The sequence below is a fragment of the Chanodichthys erythropterus genome, chromosome 3, assembly GCF_024489055.1.
Source record: "Chanodichthys erythropterus isolate Z2021 chromosome 3, ASM2448905v1, whole genome shotgun sequence".
In the NCBI taxonomy this organism is placed as follows: Eukaryota; Metazoa; Chordata; class Actinopteri; order Cypriniformes; family Xenocyprididae; genus Chanodichthys; species Chanodichthys erythropterus.
In genome coordinates this window covers 71835811-71855138 of record NC_090223.1, presented here as the reverse complement: position 1 = coordinate 71855138, position 19328 = coordinate 71835811, and the positions used below count along the sequence as shown (strand labels likewise).

The window sequence follows — 19328 nt, the reverse complement described above, 5'->3', positions numbered from 1 at the left end:
GGTCGTCAGTCAACCGGGAGTTCTCGGAGTAAAAGGTAAGAGCTAACGTTATAACTTTATTTTTAGTCGTCATTTTTCACATATGTAATGTTTATTGCTACTTTGAATGTATAATGTTTTATTGTCAAGGTTTTTTTTTTAACTTTATTTGTCAAATTAATGCCCCGTTTGTTTATTTGCTCACATGAGACGCATTTGATATTTTCAGATTTCCGTTTTAAAGTTAGTTGTTTTTAATTTGGACACTAGTGAAAACTAACGTTACACACAAAAAATGTTTAATATTTTTTTTAAATTTCAGCTGTAGAGTGTTTGGGAGACCGTGCTGCCTGCTGTTGTCGATCTATGATGCTGATAGTGGAGCCTGTAATGTAATTTTTTTTTTTTTTTTTTTCTTTTGCTAAATTTAATGTTTTACTAAACTTGTTAATTAGGCACACGTTATTTGCTCGTTATTAAAGTTCAGGCATATGCTGGTTTGGCATTAATGGCATTTCATACGCTCAATTTTTCTACTATTATTATTATTATTAATATAGCCTTACTATAATATAATTTTTATTCACTTTCTGCTGAATGACAAGCTGTTTTCGATTATCCAGTTGAGCCAGTGATTCAGTAAGTTGCTTGTAACAGAAGATGCTTATTTGTCACGACTTACAGGTTTACATGTGTCATTCATTACTGTAAAAAAAAATCTACTTTTTATTTTCAGTAGCAGAAGCAGAGACGGTTTGTGCAACAGCAACAAGGTGAGAATGATGAGACACTTTTTAATTAAGCACTGTTAAGCAAATTATATTATTTTATTTGTGTAATTTATGAATTGATATGTTCTCTGCACTTGTGTTAATATCTGTTTCTGTCTGGAACAGGTGCGGGTCAAAACCCATCTGTCAAGACGCTTGTCCACTTGCTGTCCGCCCCACCAGCCCAACGATTGTGCTGGAGAACCACAAGTCACAGGTACAGGATAATGTTCATAGTCAAGTCATCTTCATTTCTGTGGCACTTTATACAAAACAGCTTCACAGTAATAAACATGAAATAGTCAACATGACCCTAGTTGAAGTGAAACACTAGGTGTGTGTTAGAAAAATACTAATATTTTAAAGTCTGTACATCCAAATGATTCCTCAAGCTTTAAAACACATCACAAATTACAACATGTTGACTTTGAGCCCATATTGGACAGTTGGCAAATCTGTAATGTAACAAATTTAACATAACAGTATTTTTCCAAAAACACACCTATTGTTTCACTTCAGAAGAAGTTGATTAATCAACTGAGGTCATGTGGATTACCGTCATGTTCACTTTGGTTTTTGACCTTCTTGCGTGAACACACAGAGATGGATTATTTTTCTAAATATCTCTGTTTGTATTCCACAGAAAAAGAGAATGTCATAATCAACTGGAACAGCATGAGGGTAAGTATCCCTTTAAGTTAGCTTAACTGAGTGACTTTGTGATATTCCACTATCCCTTCATTTGTAAAAGTGAAAATGCAATGCAGAAGTGTAAAGAAAGGCTAATTCGACCTCTCCTCAATCATCAGTTTCTTTACTGTACTGTCTAAAACTATGCCCATTAAATATCTTTAAAATCCAGTATACCTGTAATTGTTTTAGTTCCAATGTAAACAAAAATATCAGGAAATCCAAAACTAGTTAGAAGACAAAGTGCATGCCCTCTGTACCTGTACTGATGTTCAGTTATTGTGTTTTGTCTTTTGTATGAGTACAGTGGTAGAGACAGAGAAGAAGTGCCCTTGATGAGGAAACCATGGCAGCCATATATATGGTAAGTCAATACTTAGTGAAAGGAAAATTTACTAGAAACATAAAGTTAAAAAAATAACTGATTTTTGTCTCACAGTCAAGAAGAGATTTCCAAATGTGTCCAAAGAGGCTTTGAGGATTTGACGTGGGGAAACTGAGACTTCTTGAAAGCAAAAAAGTTATATTTGTTTGTATATTGTAATTTTTTGAACATTGTAAAGTATGTTCCTTGCTGATTATTATTCAAATGTTCATGTGTTATAGACAACAAATAAAAGTTTTTCAAATGTGACATGTGAATGTATTTTCTTGGGTTGAAATATATGTAGGGCAAAATATATTTTTAAATGCTTTTGTAAAATATATTTTGAAAATATATTTTTAAAAAATATACAAAAAATGGCCAAAAAATACATTTTAGGAAAATATATTTATATAAATATATTTGAAAATATATTTTTTAAAAATACACAAAAAATGGCCAAAAAATATATTTTTAGAAAATATATTTATATGTGAAAATATATTTATAGCGAATATATTTTTTGGCCAATTTTTGTATATTTTGAAATATATTTAAAAATATATTTGAAAATATATTTTTTTACCGTATGGGATTGGTTGCAACGGTTTTCGGATCATCAGTACACCGAAGAACCGCTTCTTTCGGACGTGTCCGATTTGAGAACCGGTGAGCTGATGATACTGCGCATGCGTGATTCAGCTTGTGATCTGAAGCTACCGAACAGTAGGCTATAACATCACAGCACCGGTTAACTAGGACAACTGATGCTATGAGAGGACTCGAATGAGGGGCCAATCTGGCGAAACGTAAGTTTATTTAATCATAATGTAAGAGGATCATGATGAAGACTAATTTATTCACTTTATAACTGTAAAACTTTGTTTGATTAGATTTAACTTTGATTGATTGGTTAGAGCGTGGAACTAGCAATGCCAAGGTCATGGGTCCAATCCCAGGGATTGCACATACTCAGATACAAATGTATAGTATAATGCAATGTAAGTTGCTTTGGATAAAAGCTTCTGCCAAATACGTAAATGTAAATGTCTTCCTGCCTGAACATGAGTGTGACATCTTTATATTGCTTTATATAAGGGTTTCTTGTTTTTCCTGTTGTTTCACTTATGTTCCTGTTCCATTCTAGTTCACCCATTACAGCATTTGTCCACCCTGTCATGCCAAGGTCTACTCTGTCACCCTGTTATTAAAATAACAAGTTATTTTAACAAGTTAATAAAACATTGTGTGTGATTTATTAATAAACAAATGGTTTTAAAGTTTGACTTAATATTTTTGTTGTTAGATTTTATTTGGAAAAGAATGTGCAAATGGCATATTTTATTGGGGAATAAATATTTTAGCAGTAATTTCGTGATCATCAAAAGACTTTTACCATTAACTAAATTGTTTTGTTGAGAAAGGGACACACTATCTTTCTGCAAATCTACATTTCATAATCACTATGCAATGAAAATGTATTTAAACTTGAATTTGTATTTTGTGGTTTGCTCGTATATTGCCTGCTTGCAGTTAATTTATAAAAAAAATGCTGGAGCTTGACCAATATTCATTTCTAACAGCCTAAGGTCTCCTTAATACAAAACATATGAAGTTAAATGGAAAATCTCTTTTATTTTGGAAATTGTGCAGTCTTAAAGGCACTTTATAGTGATATTGACCCATGAATGAACTCATACAACCTTTTTAACATGTTTGTTTGTATCATATTTGTCACTGTTTTAATTTTGATACAAAGATTATCTGGTAAAATACTTGGATTTCAATGCACTTCTGTGATTGTAGACAATGCAGCGTGTGAACAGGACTTTTATTTTGGAGTGACGACATGACGTCATAGGGCTGCGCCGCAATCCTGCATCTGCTGTGATTCTGCTGAAGAAAGGTTTGTTTTAAGAGTTTAATCTGTTTAAATCTATAAAAACAGTTCAATGAATTATAGTTGTGTGTTTTGTTTTAAACAAGCGATGTGAAATGAATTTATTCACTATTTATTGTAACATTGTAATTCTTTATTTAACTGTAGTAAAGGATATTTGTGTGAGTAAAGCTCATCTACTGATGAGAAACAGTAAACCTGCGTCTCATTTCTCTCTCTATATAAATCATAAATCAGTTTATCATGAACACGAGTTCAGTCTCTGGAGAGTCATGATGGAGAAACTGAACTTTTCAACTCCGAGTCAATTGAATCAAACACTTTGAGAAATGATTCAGTGAATCACGACTCGTGCTGCTCAAAAAGTGAACATGAACGAGAACAACAAACACTTACTAACTAACTAACTAATCATGTTTTCATCAGTTATAAATGCCTAAATATTAAGTTTATTCATTTGCATTGTTAGTTTTTAGAGATTTTTGTCTAACCGGGTCATTAGACCAATAACTATAGTTAATAGGCTATAATTAATTATTCTCTTATTAAAGATGGCGTTCATTAAAGAGGAGACTGAAGACATGAAGATGGTGATTATTAAAGAGGAGACTGAAGACAAGAAGAAGGTGATTATTAAAGATGAGACTGAAGACATGAAGATTGAGTTTAATAAAGAGGAGTCTGAAGACATGAAAATTGATGAAACATTCAGAGTGAAACATGAAGAAACTGAGGAACAAACAGGTTGGTTTTATTCTCACAGCTGAACTCAGTCATTTGATCCTTATTAAAATGTCCAGCTCTACAGAAATAGAGAATATACTGAAGTATACACATGTAGCAGAGCTTCATCAAAAAATAATTTCCTCCTTTCTTATTTCCTTCTTTAATTATTGCATGTCAAATAAAAGATATTTAAAGTTATAAGAAAATGATATTTGATTTGAATTTTATCAGCAGGTTCTCAGCATGAGAATGTCCCATTGTTATATATATAAATTAAGTAAAAAGTGTTATATCAAACGATACCTTTTGACTCTCCTTGCTATAGTTTTGTAGTTATGAGTCTTTACTTTTGTGTTTGTCACTCAGAAAAAACAACTCTAGAAATACCTTCAGGTATATATTTAGATTTGCACCCCCCAGGTTTTCAAATGATTGTGTCATATCCTAACAAACCATACATCACTAGAAAGCACATTTATTCAACTTTAAGATGATGTATAAATCTCAATTTCAAAAAAGTGACCCTTATGACTGGTCTTGTGGTCCAGGGTCTCAAATCATAGAACAATTGATTGCATTTATGAACTTTTAACAGTGTTGGTAAGTTACTCTAAAAAAGTAATGAATTACTAATTACATCTTCAAAAGTGTAATTAGATTACTGTACAAATGATTACAAAAAGTATTTAATTACTTTCTAAGTCTTATATCAACCTCGATGAGTTAGGATAGACACGAAACGCCTTTTTTAATTCTATCAAATAAATAATATAAAAATACTTAAATTATTCTGGCACACTTAAGTTTAGGGTCCAATTCTTACTATTAACGAGGACTTTTGCCTCTAAACTCCTGATTACTGCTTATTAATATTTAAAGTAGTTGTTAAGTTTAAGTATTGGGTAGTATTAAGGATGTAGAATAAGGTCCTGCAGAATAAGAACAATAATATGAGCTTTTTAAGTACTAATAAATATTCTCCAATATACTAGTAATGTTCATGCTAATAACAAGTATTATTCTTATTAACTCGACAAAGTATTTAAAGTGAAAAGGACACATAAAAACATGCATTTTAACATTAGACTTTACATTTTGATTAGGGCTGTCAACGTTAATGCATGCGTTATTAAAGGTAAACGATTGGCCCTCTGGCTTGTCAATCACTGCCGTGACGTTCCTTGTGAGAGACGTGCGCGGCTGCCCACTCTAGTAACTTTCCACACTCCACAGGCGCCGCATGCGATGTTTTTGTCAGGAGACAGGAGTAACAACTGCAGATTATGAGTTACCTGCGGTGAGTCCGACATAATGAATCCACTAACACAACACAGCAAATGCCGGTGGTAAACACTCGTGTTCCAATACGAGTGTTTACGAGTTTTGGGAGGCGTTCCTTCGAAGGAGGGGGGTTGTTCTTACGCATGCGCTCATTTAAAAAACTCACCAACAGTCTTTGGTTTCTCAGTCGACGAAAAGATCCTCTTTAGCACCTTTAATTCAAAATCTTTAATGCATTAAAATAATGCATTTAACACAAATAAATTACTGAAGCATGTGAAATTGCGTCATTATCGTAATTTTACATCATGCTGATCTTAAACAAGATGATCTTAAAGTCCATGCTGATTATATCAGAGATGGCAGAGAGAATTTGACACGTTTCCTTCCACTGCCGCTTCCTTCCACGCCCCACCAGAGGTCTCCGTTTCGACATTTTTCATTGCACTTTTTCATTGCACACACTCAGTCACTTCACCCTGGACTACATTTGCCACAATCCCACTGCTAGGCACTGATCACACTCACACCTGTTTCCCATCAGTGACACTTTATGAGCTGCACTCACACACATTGTTTTGAGTATCCATCTTTTACAAGGAACGCTAAATTACCTATTATGCTTTGCGCATGTGCGCAGAGAGGATGCTTCAGGTTTGCAACTTTATGCGTTTAGTCAGTTAGCCATTAAAGTTACTTGAACATCTCTGAAAATAAGGTTGTTGTAATCTGTTTTACTTCATTTTAATCTCCATAATGTCAACAAGCGATGGCAACATTAGTTCGCGGTGGCAGCACGGCCAAGACTATTTAAAAAAGACCATAAACAGCGTAACTTTGTCTGTTCCTCATCCTACAAAGTTGACCAGCGCCACCTCCTGGATTGATGATATGAAACAATGGCCAGCAGTCACATATGTTGACATTTTAAATGATCTTGTTTTGTCTGTTGGTGTAGATGGCGAGGAGCAAAGAAATTATAAAAGCACGGAAGCATACAATTACATACGGAGTAATACAATTTGAAGAATTCTTTGTCACAATCATCAGCAGTTCACGTTCCTAAAAGCGGAGGTAGAGCCGAGTCAGGCTTTAAATAAACCCAATCACATCATGTGGGTAATGTTACAAAATGACGGAGTAGTGGAAACTGCTGGATGCTCCTGCGTAGCTGGCCCTGGTAGGTCTTGTAGCCATGCTGCTGCTGTGTTGTGGAAGGTGGGTATTTATAAGGAGAGCAACACTGCTTAGTGTGGCGAAACGTATAGCAAATAGATTTAAATATTCTGTATACTGTGTGATAATTTTTTTACAGCACTTTTTAACCAGTCATTTTTTTTGGTTAATAATAAATAAACCAAAAACATTAAAATGTTTCATGTGCTAATGGTGATGTACTGTGCAATAAGTAACAAAATAAATAAAGTAGACAATATGTTCTGATTTTTGAAAGGTGCAGAATGCAGTGTTCAGTGGTATGACAGGGCTTTCTTGCACTGATTAGCAGCGTAGATGGAATGCAGGGACCAGAAGAAATCTTGAACAGAAAAGAATCAGTCAGATAACATTTAAACATCACAGAGATGAAGATGTATATGCGGTGTCATCTGCAAGGGAGGGAGAAAGTTTACCATCTACACCAAGCTATGACACACATCAGGACTTCAGGGAGAGAGTCAGTTCTTCAGACACAAAACCAATTTTTGAACTAAAAAATAGTCTTTTGTAAAAAAGAAAAAGAAAAAGTGCTACAATGCCAATGTATCAGAGCAGACAGATAACACTGAGAGCTTAGAACCCCATCAGCCACATGGAAAGACTTTGACTTGCAGTAAATGTGAAGCATTTTACAACAAATACATAGAAATGAACAGGGACCAGGCAGCTGAATTGGATATTCAAACACAAAATGAGAGTTTGTCAGAGGTCTGGCATAGTGCAAGACAGATAAGGATCACTGCTAGTTCAGCTAAAGATGTACCAGTATGAGTTACAACAAATCCTGATAAATTCATGACAGAAGATCTCTTCCCTACCTTTCGGGGTAATGCGGCTACGAAGTATGGGAGTGAGAGGCAATAGCTCAAAACCCTCTTGTAGAAGAAGGTCTACAGGTGTCCCTCTCAGGTACCAGAGTCAGCCTGACAGAGCCATGGCTGTCTGTCTGATGGCATAATAAATGGTATGAAACATCTGGAAGTAAAATGCCCTGTCCCTAAGAACGACACCACCTCATTAGCAGACCATTTCACTAAGAGTAATGGTAACATCAAAGTGGTAGATGGGAAGCCTGAATTACAGAGGAACAGAGTCAGGGGCTACTTGTACTGGGCTAAGAATGGAAAAACTGCTTGTCTGGTCTCCAAAGGAACACATTCTGATAGATGTACCATATGATGCAGAGTATTTAACAGAGCAGGTTACTCATCTCAGAGGCTTTTACTTCTCTGTAATATAGAGGATAGGGCTGTCACAATATTAGATTTTTCACACCACGGTTATTGTGGCCAAAAAATATCACGGTATCGATATATTGCGATATTTATAGAATCCTTGGGGGGGGAAACTTTATCAGTCTAAATCAGCGGTTCCCAAACTTTTTTTCCTGCGCACCCCCTTCTATGTCCCAACCGGGTTGGCGCACCCCCAATCCCCACTTAAAAAAAAAAAAAAAAAAAAACGCAACAAAGCTTTGTTTTATCGGCATATAAAGACTCATGTTTAATCATGCGCAAATAACCAGAACACGCATGACAATAACAACATCAACAAAGTTTCAATATAATGCAACAACGCTACGCACAAGCTTCCACTTTTAAGAGAACGAGTGACAGACACAGGCTTAGTAACAGAAAGCACGGTTATTTTCAGCCGCGTAAAAGAAACATTGCAGCAATAGGCTAGGCCTATTAAATGACCGTGGAACTAGCATTATCATCATCATAACACAACGGTTATGGAAATTAGAACGACAGTACATTGAATTAAATTGCAATGAAGTTACAAACGATCCACAACATTAAAGAGAATAAGCTCCGAAATAAATAAAATAAATAAAAACGAGGATCAATCTGAAACTTTTTAAGTGCGACAATAAAATTAGCCTACACACGATCCACAACATAATTAAGTAACAAAGAGCATAGCCTGCAGTGCATAAAAGAAGAGCAGTGTGTAGAAGAAGACAGCAGCTTCTACGTTTCTATCAAAAACTAATAAATTATAGCATGGGCGTCGGAAGCAAAAAAAAAAAAAAATTCCCCCCCAAATTTTGATGTACAAATGTGCATTTTAAGACGTTTTAAGGACAACAAATTGGATAACAATAGCTTTAAAACCATGTCAACAAATACATACATTCATGCACAGTTTTGAGGCAGCTTTAATCGCATGTTTGGTAATTTCATTACTTAATTTACAACGGAATAACGACGGTGCATTCCCGTAATTTCTTTTGCACTTTTAAGCTATAACAATCTATGCAGCGCGCACCGGCGCATTTGTGTGAACAATTCTTGAGTTCGCGCCTCGAGCACAGTAGGCTATAGCCTAACGGCGGTTTGGAGTTTTACTGACATAGCCTGACAACATTTCATCTGACCGCAGTTCACTGTTGTTCAACTGAAGGTCCCCCGTCCTCACCACGCTCGTTTGACTTGCGCCTGTGTCTGAGGTGAAGCTGGAATGCGCGTCTGAAAAGTGTCTCTTTTGCTATAGTCGTAAAGAGACATTTCTTTTTAAACGCAGCGTTTTATTTGTCAATGTTTTAAAAAATATTTTTATTTTTGGTATTTTTTTATGCTCTGTTGGTGGTGTGTGGAGTAGTATCACCGGGGGAGATTTTTTTATTAAATAATTCAGCAGAGACAGGGATAGATAGATAGATAGATAGATAAGCCAGGTGCGTGGCTCGTGCGCAAAACTTGCAGCAGACACAAGAAGCAAGTCCGTTTTGTACAAAGTATGGTGATCCCGTCTTTAAAAGTGCATTAAAATAGAAACAAGGAAAATAGTCATTGAACAAGGAAAGCACTAGAAATTTTGGAAACAAGTCAGTTTAATAAAATTATTTCATCATCGGGCTCTGTGCTTTGAGAGGGCATTGAAAAATGAACAGACAAGTGCTTAATTAAAAACAGTAAAAGTGAGTGGGTCCAATATCATTTGTCTTAAAAAGTGGGTGGGTCTTGTCCCACCCACATACAATGGTTCCGACGCCCATGAATTATAGTTTTTTAATTAAAATAAAAGCGATTACAAAGGAAATGTTTACTGTTCATGTTTTTTTTTTTATTGTATGGAAAAATCCCACTTAAAAAAACAGACCGCCATTACATTTTTCCTCTCGCGCACCCCCTGGTGGCAGCGCACCACACTTTGGGAATCCCTGCCATATGTGATTAAAATGCTATATAATTTTTAAAACGTTTTAAACACACGACGATATTATGTATCTCACGACTTTATATCCCCCATTAAAGTATATATTGGGTGTTAATTTTTTTTAATGAATAAATTATATAAATAATGTTTGTCGTACGTAATACGATCAGGAAAATTGCTGAATGAGTAGCTGCGTAGCCTTTACTTTATGACAGCTCGTAATCAAGTAAATTCAAGCAACGGTCTGAGTGGCCGTATAAGCTACAAACAAGTACAAAATAATTTCTTTGTAGATTATACAAAAGCTATTTTGAAAACAGACAAAACAGAAAAGGTAAGAAGCGATATTTGAGAAAAGAGCATATCAATCTAATAGCTGTAGATGCATAGCGGAATTAACTTTACCCCGTGTCACGTGATTTCTGATTCTTGTGAAAAAGGTCTATTACTAGACCACAAGGTGCAATAGCCACTAAATATTTAATAGTGTTGCAAGCATAGTAGTAGCTATACGATTCAGACCTTGGGTCCAGGTTCCTTGGCTTTTGGATTTCACTTTCACTGCTGTCTAAGATACAAGTAACATTGGGATAATACTGCTTAAATGCCTCTGGTGTTGTGGCCCTTATTGTTTCTTTGGGGAGCCATGGTATCAGATCCTTCAAGACTACAGCGATGGTGTCAATCCAAAAAGAAACTTGACTGCTCACTTGACTCACTGATATACAAAATCGAATGGCTAGGTCTTCTATCAAAAGGTTTAATTTCAGCTTCATTAGTGTGAGCAAGATTTGCTGTTCAACTTCAGTCTGGTATGACACATTTGCATGGGGATGCAGAACAGCTACAAGGGTATGCAGAACAGCTACAAGGGTATGAAATGTGTGGAGTGGGAGCCCGGTGTAGATTTGAATCGTTCATCAGAGTAGGAGGCTTGAATGTATCACACTGTGTTGACCGGTTTACATAAGTTGCATGGTGTTCTCTTTTAGTATAACAATGCTCCCCAAAGATGTGGTCTTCCCATTGTGTTCCAACAGAGGCAAAGTTCTTAGATGTCCACCTGTGGTCATCAACATTTGATTGCATGGGACAGGGGGGAGATGTAAGACTCTCTTCTCCAGGCCTATCTTCATCCATTTCAATGTGCTCTTGGCAATCACCAGCTCCTGTAAAAACAGAAAAGGCATTATATATTGCAACTTACATAAGCTGGGTCATTATATGGAACAGGATGATTTGTATTTCAAAAAGAGTAAACTTTATACTAGATTTTTACAATTGTTTTTAAGTTGATCAATAAATACAATTTATAATATAGTCATGCCGAATTTTAGTTTAGCACTTATACACTTTTAAATAGCATGTATAATAGACTAAATCCTGACTTTTCCCCCCACATTTTGTAAACCGAAGTGAGATTATAAACAAACACTTATATTTTGTTAAATATAGCTATTTGAGCTGCGATATAGTGAGCATTTAAGTTCTCATACTGCTGCAGCCGGTAAAATGAAAACCACACTCTGCTGCCAAAATATTAGTCAATATTTAAGGGTCTGCACACTTGGGTAAACTCTTTACAAGAACAAACTCAGACCTCTTTGACAAAAGGGCACAGAATAAAAACAATTTCTTTATATCCATTAAAAAAAGTGTCTGGTTGACACTCAAAGTGGAGCTTAAATTTGAGTTCAAGTCAGACTCATTTAAATGATTGATCATACTGAATCAAACTACATACGAGTTTGTGAGTGAGAATGGTTCATTTAAAGAGCCGATGCTAAAAAAATCATATGTTAAATGAATCAAACTCCTATTGTTGTCCAATCTGAATCAGGCAGTGAAAACAATGCAACATGTACACTTATGCTACAAGTTAACATTCAAGTGCTGAAGGAAAGGCTGGTTTCTTAAAAATGTTTAAGCACACATAAAAACACAGTATCTATATCATAAGCCGCATTTCGATTAATTCTGCTGACCTAGTAGCACTTTAGCCTTGTAAATAATGTTAGTGAATAGACTCACCTTGGTCCGGACAAGTTCGTCGTCTTCTCTTCTTTCTTAACGGACAATCATAACCAAGCCAAAGTTCAGGATAAGGATTTTCCATTGTTGGTTGTCTGTCAACAAAATGGAATGAACAAACATGGATGTTATGTGGCAGGAATTTCAAATTAAGTGCAGTGAGCCATTGTCTTATGCCCTCGTCATCGGATGGCATCTTGTGCAATTTAAATGGTTTTGGACATTTACATTCTGCTTTTGTTATTGGCTTGTGGTCATAACACTCATTTTTCGACCTTGTCTCCATGTTCCTTGTTCCTTGCCTTGCCTGTGTTTTTGACCCTGGACTGTTTCCTTGTTTATGATTGTTTGCTTCCTGCCTAGACCTTTGCCTGTGTTCGGATTACTCTTTTGCCTTGCTTTTTTGTATCTTTTTGCTGGTGTTTGACCCTCTGGCTGTACGACTACGCTCGTCTTATTAATAAAGTCTGCACATGGATCTCCAACTCCATTGTCCCATCCCATACGTTACAGAATGCTCAGCCAAATGAAGATCCAGCAGCTTTTATTAGTGTTTCCAGTCCAAACATGGATCCAGTCGACCAGCTACTATGTCTTCGGCAAAGAGACTTATCCATTGAGGAAAATGTTCAACAATTCTGCGAGTTACGTTTTCAAGTTCCATTTAACAATGTGGCTTTGAAGGACATTTTCCGATTTGGCCTAAATGAGCCCATAAAATCCTGGTTTCCTGAAGGGAAGTTCAGTTGCAGTCTAAGAGACTTTATGGACTATGCCTTAATTTTGTGTGGTCCTTAGTTTAATGTGGGAGTCGCGGAGGAACACAACATTACTTCTGTGCCTTTAATGGTGGCTGCGCTAGAAACTACTCACAAAATGTTGGCCATCACAACACCAAATCAAGCCACAATTGATCTTGCTGAGCCAAGTCAAGCCACAGTTGATCTTCTTGAGCCCAGTCAAGCCACAGTTGATCTTCGTGAACCTCATCACATCTCCGCTGATCTTCCAGAGTCTCTTCTCCTCTGTTCGTCCAGAGTCACATCACGTCTCTGCTGATCGTCTCAAGCTATGAACTTTCGCCATGTCCTGTCACGGCTAAGGAGGCCATCTATGAACATTTGCCATGTCCTGTGTAACGATTGAGACAAATAAGACACAGTTATTTGTTATAGTTAAGCAATAATTTTTTAAAGCTCACTCTGGGATCTGTCCACCATCCCCCGAGAAGTTCTCAGTTACAAGTTTTATTGCGCTAAAGAATGTTGGTTGCCACGTGGAAGAGCAGAGAAGAGAACAGAACAGAACACAGAACTTTCCCACAGAACACACTTTCCTGCATTAATTTATAGACAGACTTTTCTATAAAATAACATGCACATCCCCTGGAAATTGTATCCATTATTACTGTTGTTCTATTGCACTCAGTGTATTTACATGTTTTATGATACATTTTAAGGTAACCTCAATTATGCCATGTTTAGTGTCTATGCTTTTGTATCGAGAATATGTAAATGCTTGTGTATACGATATGTTTGTAACACATCAGTAATAAAAAAAATCTTTAATAGTTCCTTTTCAACACAGTACAATATATAACATATACAATACAGGAAAGGCTCTACAAGTTAGCAATTTCACCAATCTTTCAGATAAATCAGCTGACCACTTTACATTAATTCTAAATGAATGAAAGCCCCTGTTAGGAGTGTTCTCATACTGCCAAGGTAAAATACCTTGACTGGTGCCCTGAACTAGGGAAAGGGGGTTAAGTGGTCATCTGATGTACTCATAACCACATGCTAAGAGATGTGTGATCCTAAAATCACAACATCAGCAGTGACGTGAGTACCAATCCCTGTTTTACTTTGCGTCCTTGGATGGACACAGTAAAAATCACTACAACATACAAAGATAATAAAGAAAAAAGAGAGATGTCTTTTGTAAAGATCAAAAACACTCATCGAAAGTTATTTAATCAATTTATGGGTGGAATATGAATATATTAATTCATAAAGCTTTATGAATAATTATTATGCACATACCGACCCACGGGGGAATTAACCATATATGGTGAATTAATTACAACGAATTATAATCAATTATATATATATGATTAGTTCTGGTTTAATACTTATTTAGAGAAACTGTTCGTTTGTCCAGCAAACTATAAGCTCCTCATAGAATATTATCAAAGGAAGGTTTTTCTCTGGCCACGAGAAAGACCTCCTATTCTAGCATCCAAACGTAAAGCAAGGATATAGGATCTAAACGTTAAAGTGACTTGGTTTTTGTTGAATGAGCAAAAGAACAAAAAGGCATGGATATAATGTATTTAATATATGAAAACTACTACTACCGAGGTTATACGCCTAAATACAGAATACACATATATACAAGAGTGGAAGTCAAGAAAAGGAAAGAGAGAAAGCAAGTAGCAAAACCTAACAGTCCTTGAAAGCCAGCACAGAAATCAGTTTCATTATCTAAGATTCAGAAACGGTACTTGCGTCAGTTTGCTTGCTGGGTTTCAGTTCAGTGCTGCTGCAGTTCATTGGCTTCTTCCGTTTCCACGGGAGGGTTTGAACGGAGGACGTGAAAGTTCCGAAGGTCCCGAAGAGACTGGTAGCGTGGTAGCGATGGTAGCGTGGTCGCCGTGATGTCCGGGAGAGACGTGTGTGAGTGGGCGATGGATGATTTAGGGCGATCGGGAGAACACACAGAAGAATCCTGGTGCTCCTCTTTTATGACAGATAAGCCGACACACCTCCTTGAGGTGGAATAGCCAGTGACATTGGTGCAAAGTTGGCGGGCAAGCTCTTTCTTTGTCTTGTCTCCCAGCTGAATTTATGACTACCAGATCGGATTTCGAGATGGAGTACTTTCTTCACAGTATCATTAAACACATAGAAAAATGCATTTGTCAGCTATGTGACATCTCAGTGAATGAGCAGTAGCCAGAGCTTTAAAATGAGATCAAACTCGACGGATCAGAAAGGCATATAAAAGTAGTTATGGTTTACAGACAAATTCCATCATTAAAACTAACACTAGCACAAATACAGTCATTAAAACTAACTCTAAACACTAGGAAGCATACATGGACTTGATATACATTGGGTGCATTTTGGCATAGTTGTATTTTACATATACAGTCAATAATGTATGTTTGTGTGTTTTGTGTGTCTGTGTGTGTGTGTGTGTGTGTGTGGTGTGTGTGTGTGGAATTTGTCTGGTCAGTCTCTGGGCCCACACCAGGGGGGTGCTCCTTTTGAAGTCTCCAAGTTAGGAAGTTGGAGTTTTCTGTTTAACCTCACGGGTCCACAAACCTGCCGAAAGTCGCAGTTGGCCGGAACCGATTTAGTGATTTAGAAACACAGTTCATCAGGTTAAAAGCGTTCTGAAAATTCCAAAGTTTATTGACTCTGAACGGATCTATCCAGACGTTACAGTTCACATATTACCGTCCATATATGCTTTGGCATCTTTCGGATCTCTGAAATTCATTTGGAAGCAGATGCCTTTCTTAATGAGTTCTGCGCCGATCGGGTTGAAGGCTTTCCTCGCAGCGCGAACTGTAGGAGAATTGTCAGGAGTGATGTGGAGAAGTTGATCCTCGTATTGAAGCTGGCCTTTGCGTCTAGCTGGGTCAGAATTGTAGCGACATCTCTGGAGCGATGAATCTTGATAATAACAGGGAGAGGGCGACCATCTGTAGGCGTACCAAGCCCTCGGTATGCGCGGTCAATTGCGATAGACGGGACTGGTAACTCAAGCAGTTTTGGGATGAAGGATTCAAAAAAATATATGGGATCACTTCCCTCTACGGACTCTTTTAGGTTTAGAATTCTGATATTGTCCTGTCTGGAATGACCCTCCAGATCTGTAACCTTCTCCATAAGTGCTGTGTTATGTTTCTTGAGTGTAGCCAGTTTCACTTTTAGCGGAGCAATGTCATCTTCCAAGGCGGAGATACGAGTTTATGTTTCAGCCTGATGAGTCGCAAGGGAGTCGGTAATCGCAGCGACTTCATCGATGTGTTTGATTATACCATCAACTTTCACATCCAGCCCAGACTTCAGCTTGGTGAAATAGTCATTCAACATCTTTTGTGTGCACCGACCTTCTTCTGAAACGACTTCAGCAATGTGTTAAGCAAAAATCCATGTGAGAAATCAGGTAACGAGCTCTCATGGCTAACTGCATGATCGCTGCTAGCACTAGCCTCGCTGGAATCAGTACTATCTTCTGTAAAACCTTGAGAATGGTCCGCCGTGTTCTGCTTTGAAGGCTTTGGCATGATAAACCAACAATTAAGCGACAAAATAATGAATTTGAGAAAGATGGGTGAAGGAAAATAATGAAAACAGGAACGTGGACTGGGAGAGGTGAAAAACACGGCTGATCACGCCGCTGCCATTACCGGAAGCCCCAATTTTATAACATTTACTGGTAAGAGTATAACCATAAAAACGTTTTGTGCTGAGGAAAACACACCTCATAAGCATTCATTCTTTCCGTCTAATGTCACTGTTAGGTTTGGGCGTGGTATGGATGAAGTGAGATCACAACCAAGTACAGAATGGCTACAACTATTGTGTGTGCTATGTCTGACATCATTACAACAACAAATATCTTCTATTACTTATTGAATAGTAAAGCAGTAGTAAAGTTCATCACCTTAGTGATGAACAGGAATTGTAGGTTGCAAATTCCTCCATCAATGTCAGCAATCTTCTAACAAGCTGATGATCTTAACCAGATGTGAAAAATAAAGGATACATACAAAATGTGCAGTGGTGGATCCCTTTGGACCAGGTTTGAAAACCACTGGTGTATTGAGTATAAGGTCTATAGATAGGATGGGCAACTCTGGTCCTGGAGGGACTATTCTGCAGAGTTTAGCTCCATCCCTGATCAAACACACCTGCAAAATTTAACCCAACCCCATTATTTAATCGTAAAGGCTGATTTATACTTCTGTGTCGGACCTACGCTGGAGCCTCTGCACCGTAGGCTATGCGTCTGTGTTCATTTATACTTCTGCATTGTTGTCCGTGTTGACATGCATGCAGACCACTGCTAGGCAGTGTCCACGGTCATGTTGAGTATCAAGGTCAAAGCCAAAGAAGAAGCAGCTTGTAATGTACATTGTCAGAGTTACATTTTTGAAGAGGTGTCAGGCTACATCATAGTCTATGTACCCATAGTGTACAGACAACGCAGAAGTATAAATCAGCCTTAAGTCTTCAGGAATACTTGAAAATTAAGGGCAGGTGTATTTGATTAGGGATGAAACTTAACTCTGCAAAAGAGTGGTCCTTCAGTACCAAAGCTGCCTATCCCTGATCCATAAGACAGGATAGGGTATAGATCATACATGTTGTTGGTTTTGATGCTTTAAATGTCTAATAAATGTTTAAATTGTTTTATGTCTATTTTTGCCCTAGACCTAATGGCACTGAAAGAGGCGAGTCATGAAGAAAAAGGAGCTCAAAAGACAGAAACTAAAAGTTATTTCACCAGCCAACAGTGTGGAAAGAATTTTAATCAACATAGAAACCTTCAAGTCCACTTGAGAGTTCACACTAGAGAGAGTCCCTTTACACTTGTCACTTGCCAACAGTGTGGAAAGAGTTTCACACAAAAAGGAAGCCTTAAAGTCCACATGAGAATTCACACTGGAGAAAAGCCTTACACCTGCCAACAATGTGGACAGAGTTTTAGTCATAAAGGTAACCTTATAGCCCACATCAGAATTCACGTTGGAGGGAACCCATTCACTTGCAAACAGTGTGGAAAGAGTTTCAGAAGAAAAGGAAGCCTTAAAGCCCACATTAGAATTCACACTGGAGAAAAGCCTTACACCTGCAAACAGTGTGGAAAGAGTTTCAGAAGAAAAGGAAACCTTACAGCCCACATGAGAATTCACACTGGAGAAAAGCCTCATACCTGTCAAGAGTGTGGAAAGAGTTTCAGTCGAAAAGAAAACCTTACAGTCCACATGAGAATTCACAGTGGAGAGAACCCATTCACCTGCCAACAGTGTGGAAAAAGTTTCAGTAAAAAAGGAAAACTTAAAATCCACATGAGAATTCACACTGGAGAAAAGCCTTACACCTGCCAACAGTGTGGAAAGAGTTTTAATGAGACAGGAAACCTTCAAGCCCACATGAGAATTCATACTGGAGAAAAGCCTCATAGCTGTCAAGAGTGTGGAAAGAGTTTCATTCGAAAAGAAGGCCTTGTAGCCCACATGAGCACTCACACTGGAGAAAAGCCTTACACCTGCACTCTGTGCGGGAATGGTTTCACACGGGAACAAAGGCTCAGGCAACACATGAGAACTCACACTGGAGAGAAGCCTTTTACATGTGATCGGTGTGGAAAGAGTTTCACACATAAATTGACCCTTTATCATCACATGAATATTCACACTGGAGAGAAGCCATACACATGTGGTCAGTGTGGAAAGAGTTTCACACATAAATTGACCCTTAATCACCACATGAATATTCACACTGGAGAGAAGCCATTCATATGTGATAAGTGTGGTAAGAGTTTCAGATTTATAGGTTACCTTAAGGGCCACATGAAAATTCACTCAAAAGAAAGCTGTTTTAGAAGTTGTCACTGTGGAAAGAGCAGAGGTGTAAAGAGTACCTGAAAACCATACTTGAATAAAAGTACAGATACCTTACAACAAAAATTACTCCATTACAAGTTACAAGTCACCAATTCTAATACAACTTGAGTAAAAGTCTTGAAGTATTTGAGATTTTAACTTTTTGACTTGGTTAAATATTCGCATTCTTCATGGTATTGTTTGCAGGGAAGAGAAGATATTTTATCCCATTGAATGATAATTTGGTGTTTTCACTTCAGTTTTGTAGAATTCAGTTTACAATGTTGATCTGGTTACCATGAGAACAGTGTCACGCGCTGCTACTTCAGCCATCATATGGTAGAAAATGTCCAAACAAATAAATGAGTTCAACAAGCTGACAGAAGTCGATCCATTTCTTTGTTGGTAGGGTGTAAATATTTACTTTCCCATATGGCCATGGAGGAGAATCAGATGACAGACAGATGCAGCGGACAGACACCGACACACTGTATTTTTTTTTTTTATTTATTTCAACAATTGACAACCAAAATCAAACCCATAGAAGCTTGTGAACAGTTTTGAAGTGGTTGTGTGCAA

At 37.3% G+C, this 19328-nt stretch overlaps 1 protein-coding gene and 1 long non-coding RNA gene across 2 annotated transcripts; both read left to right on the top strand.

Annotated features, from left to right (window-relative positions):
• The first annotated feature begins 532 nt into the window (after positions 1-532).
• Positions 533-1784, top strand: LOC137007857 (uncharacterized). The gene is made up of 4 exons (XR_010892681.1): positions 533-752; positions 876-966; positions 1393-1430; positions 1747-1784. It is a non-coding gene; the product is annotated as an uncharacterized lncRNA (long non-coding RNA).
• A 2466-nt stretch (positions 1785-4250) lies between these two features.
• LOC137006839 (gastrula zinc finger protein XlCGF57.1-like) lies at positions 4251-18949 on the top strand. Its single transcript, XM_067367940.1, has 2 exons — positions 4251-4329; positions 17575-18949. The coding sequence occupies exon 2, from the start codon at positions 17580-17582 to the stop codon at positions 18789-18791; it is 1212 nt and encodes a 403-aa protein (XP_067224041.1). The 5' UTR covers positions 4251-4329; positions 17575-17579; the 3' UTR covers positions 18792-18949.
• The last annotated feature ends 379 nt before the right edge of the window (positions 18950-19328 follow it).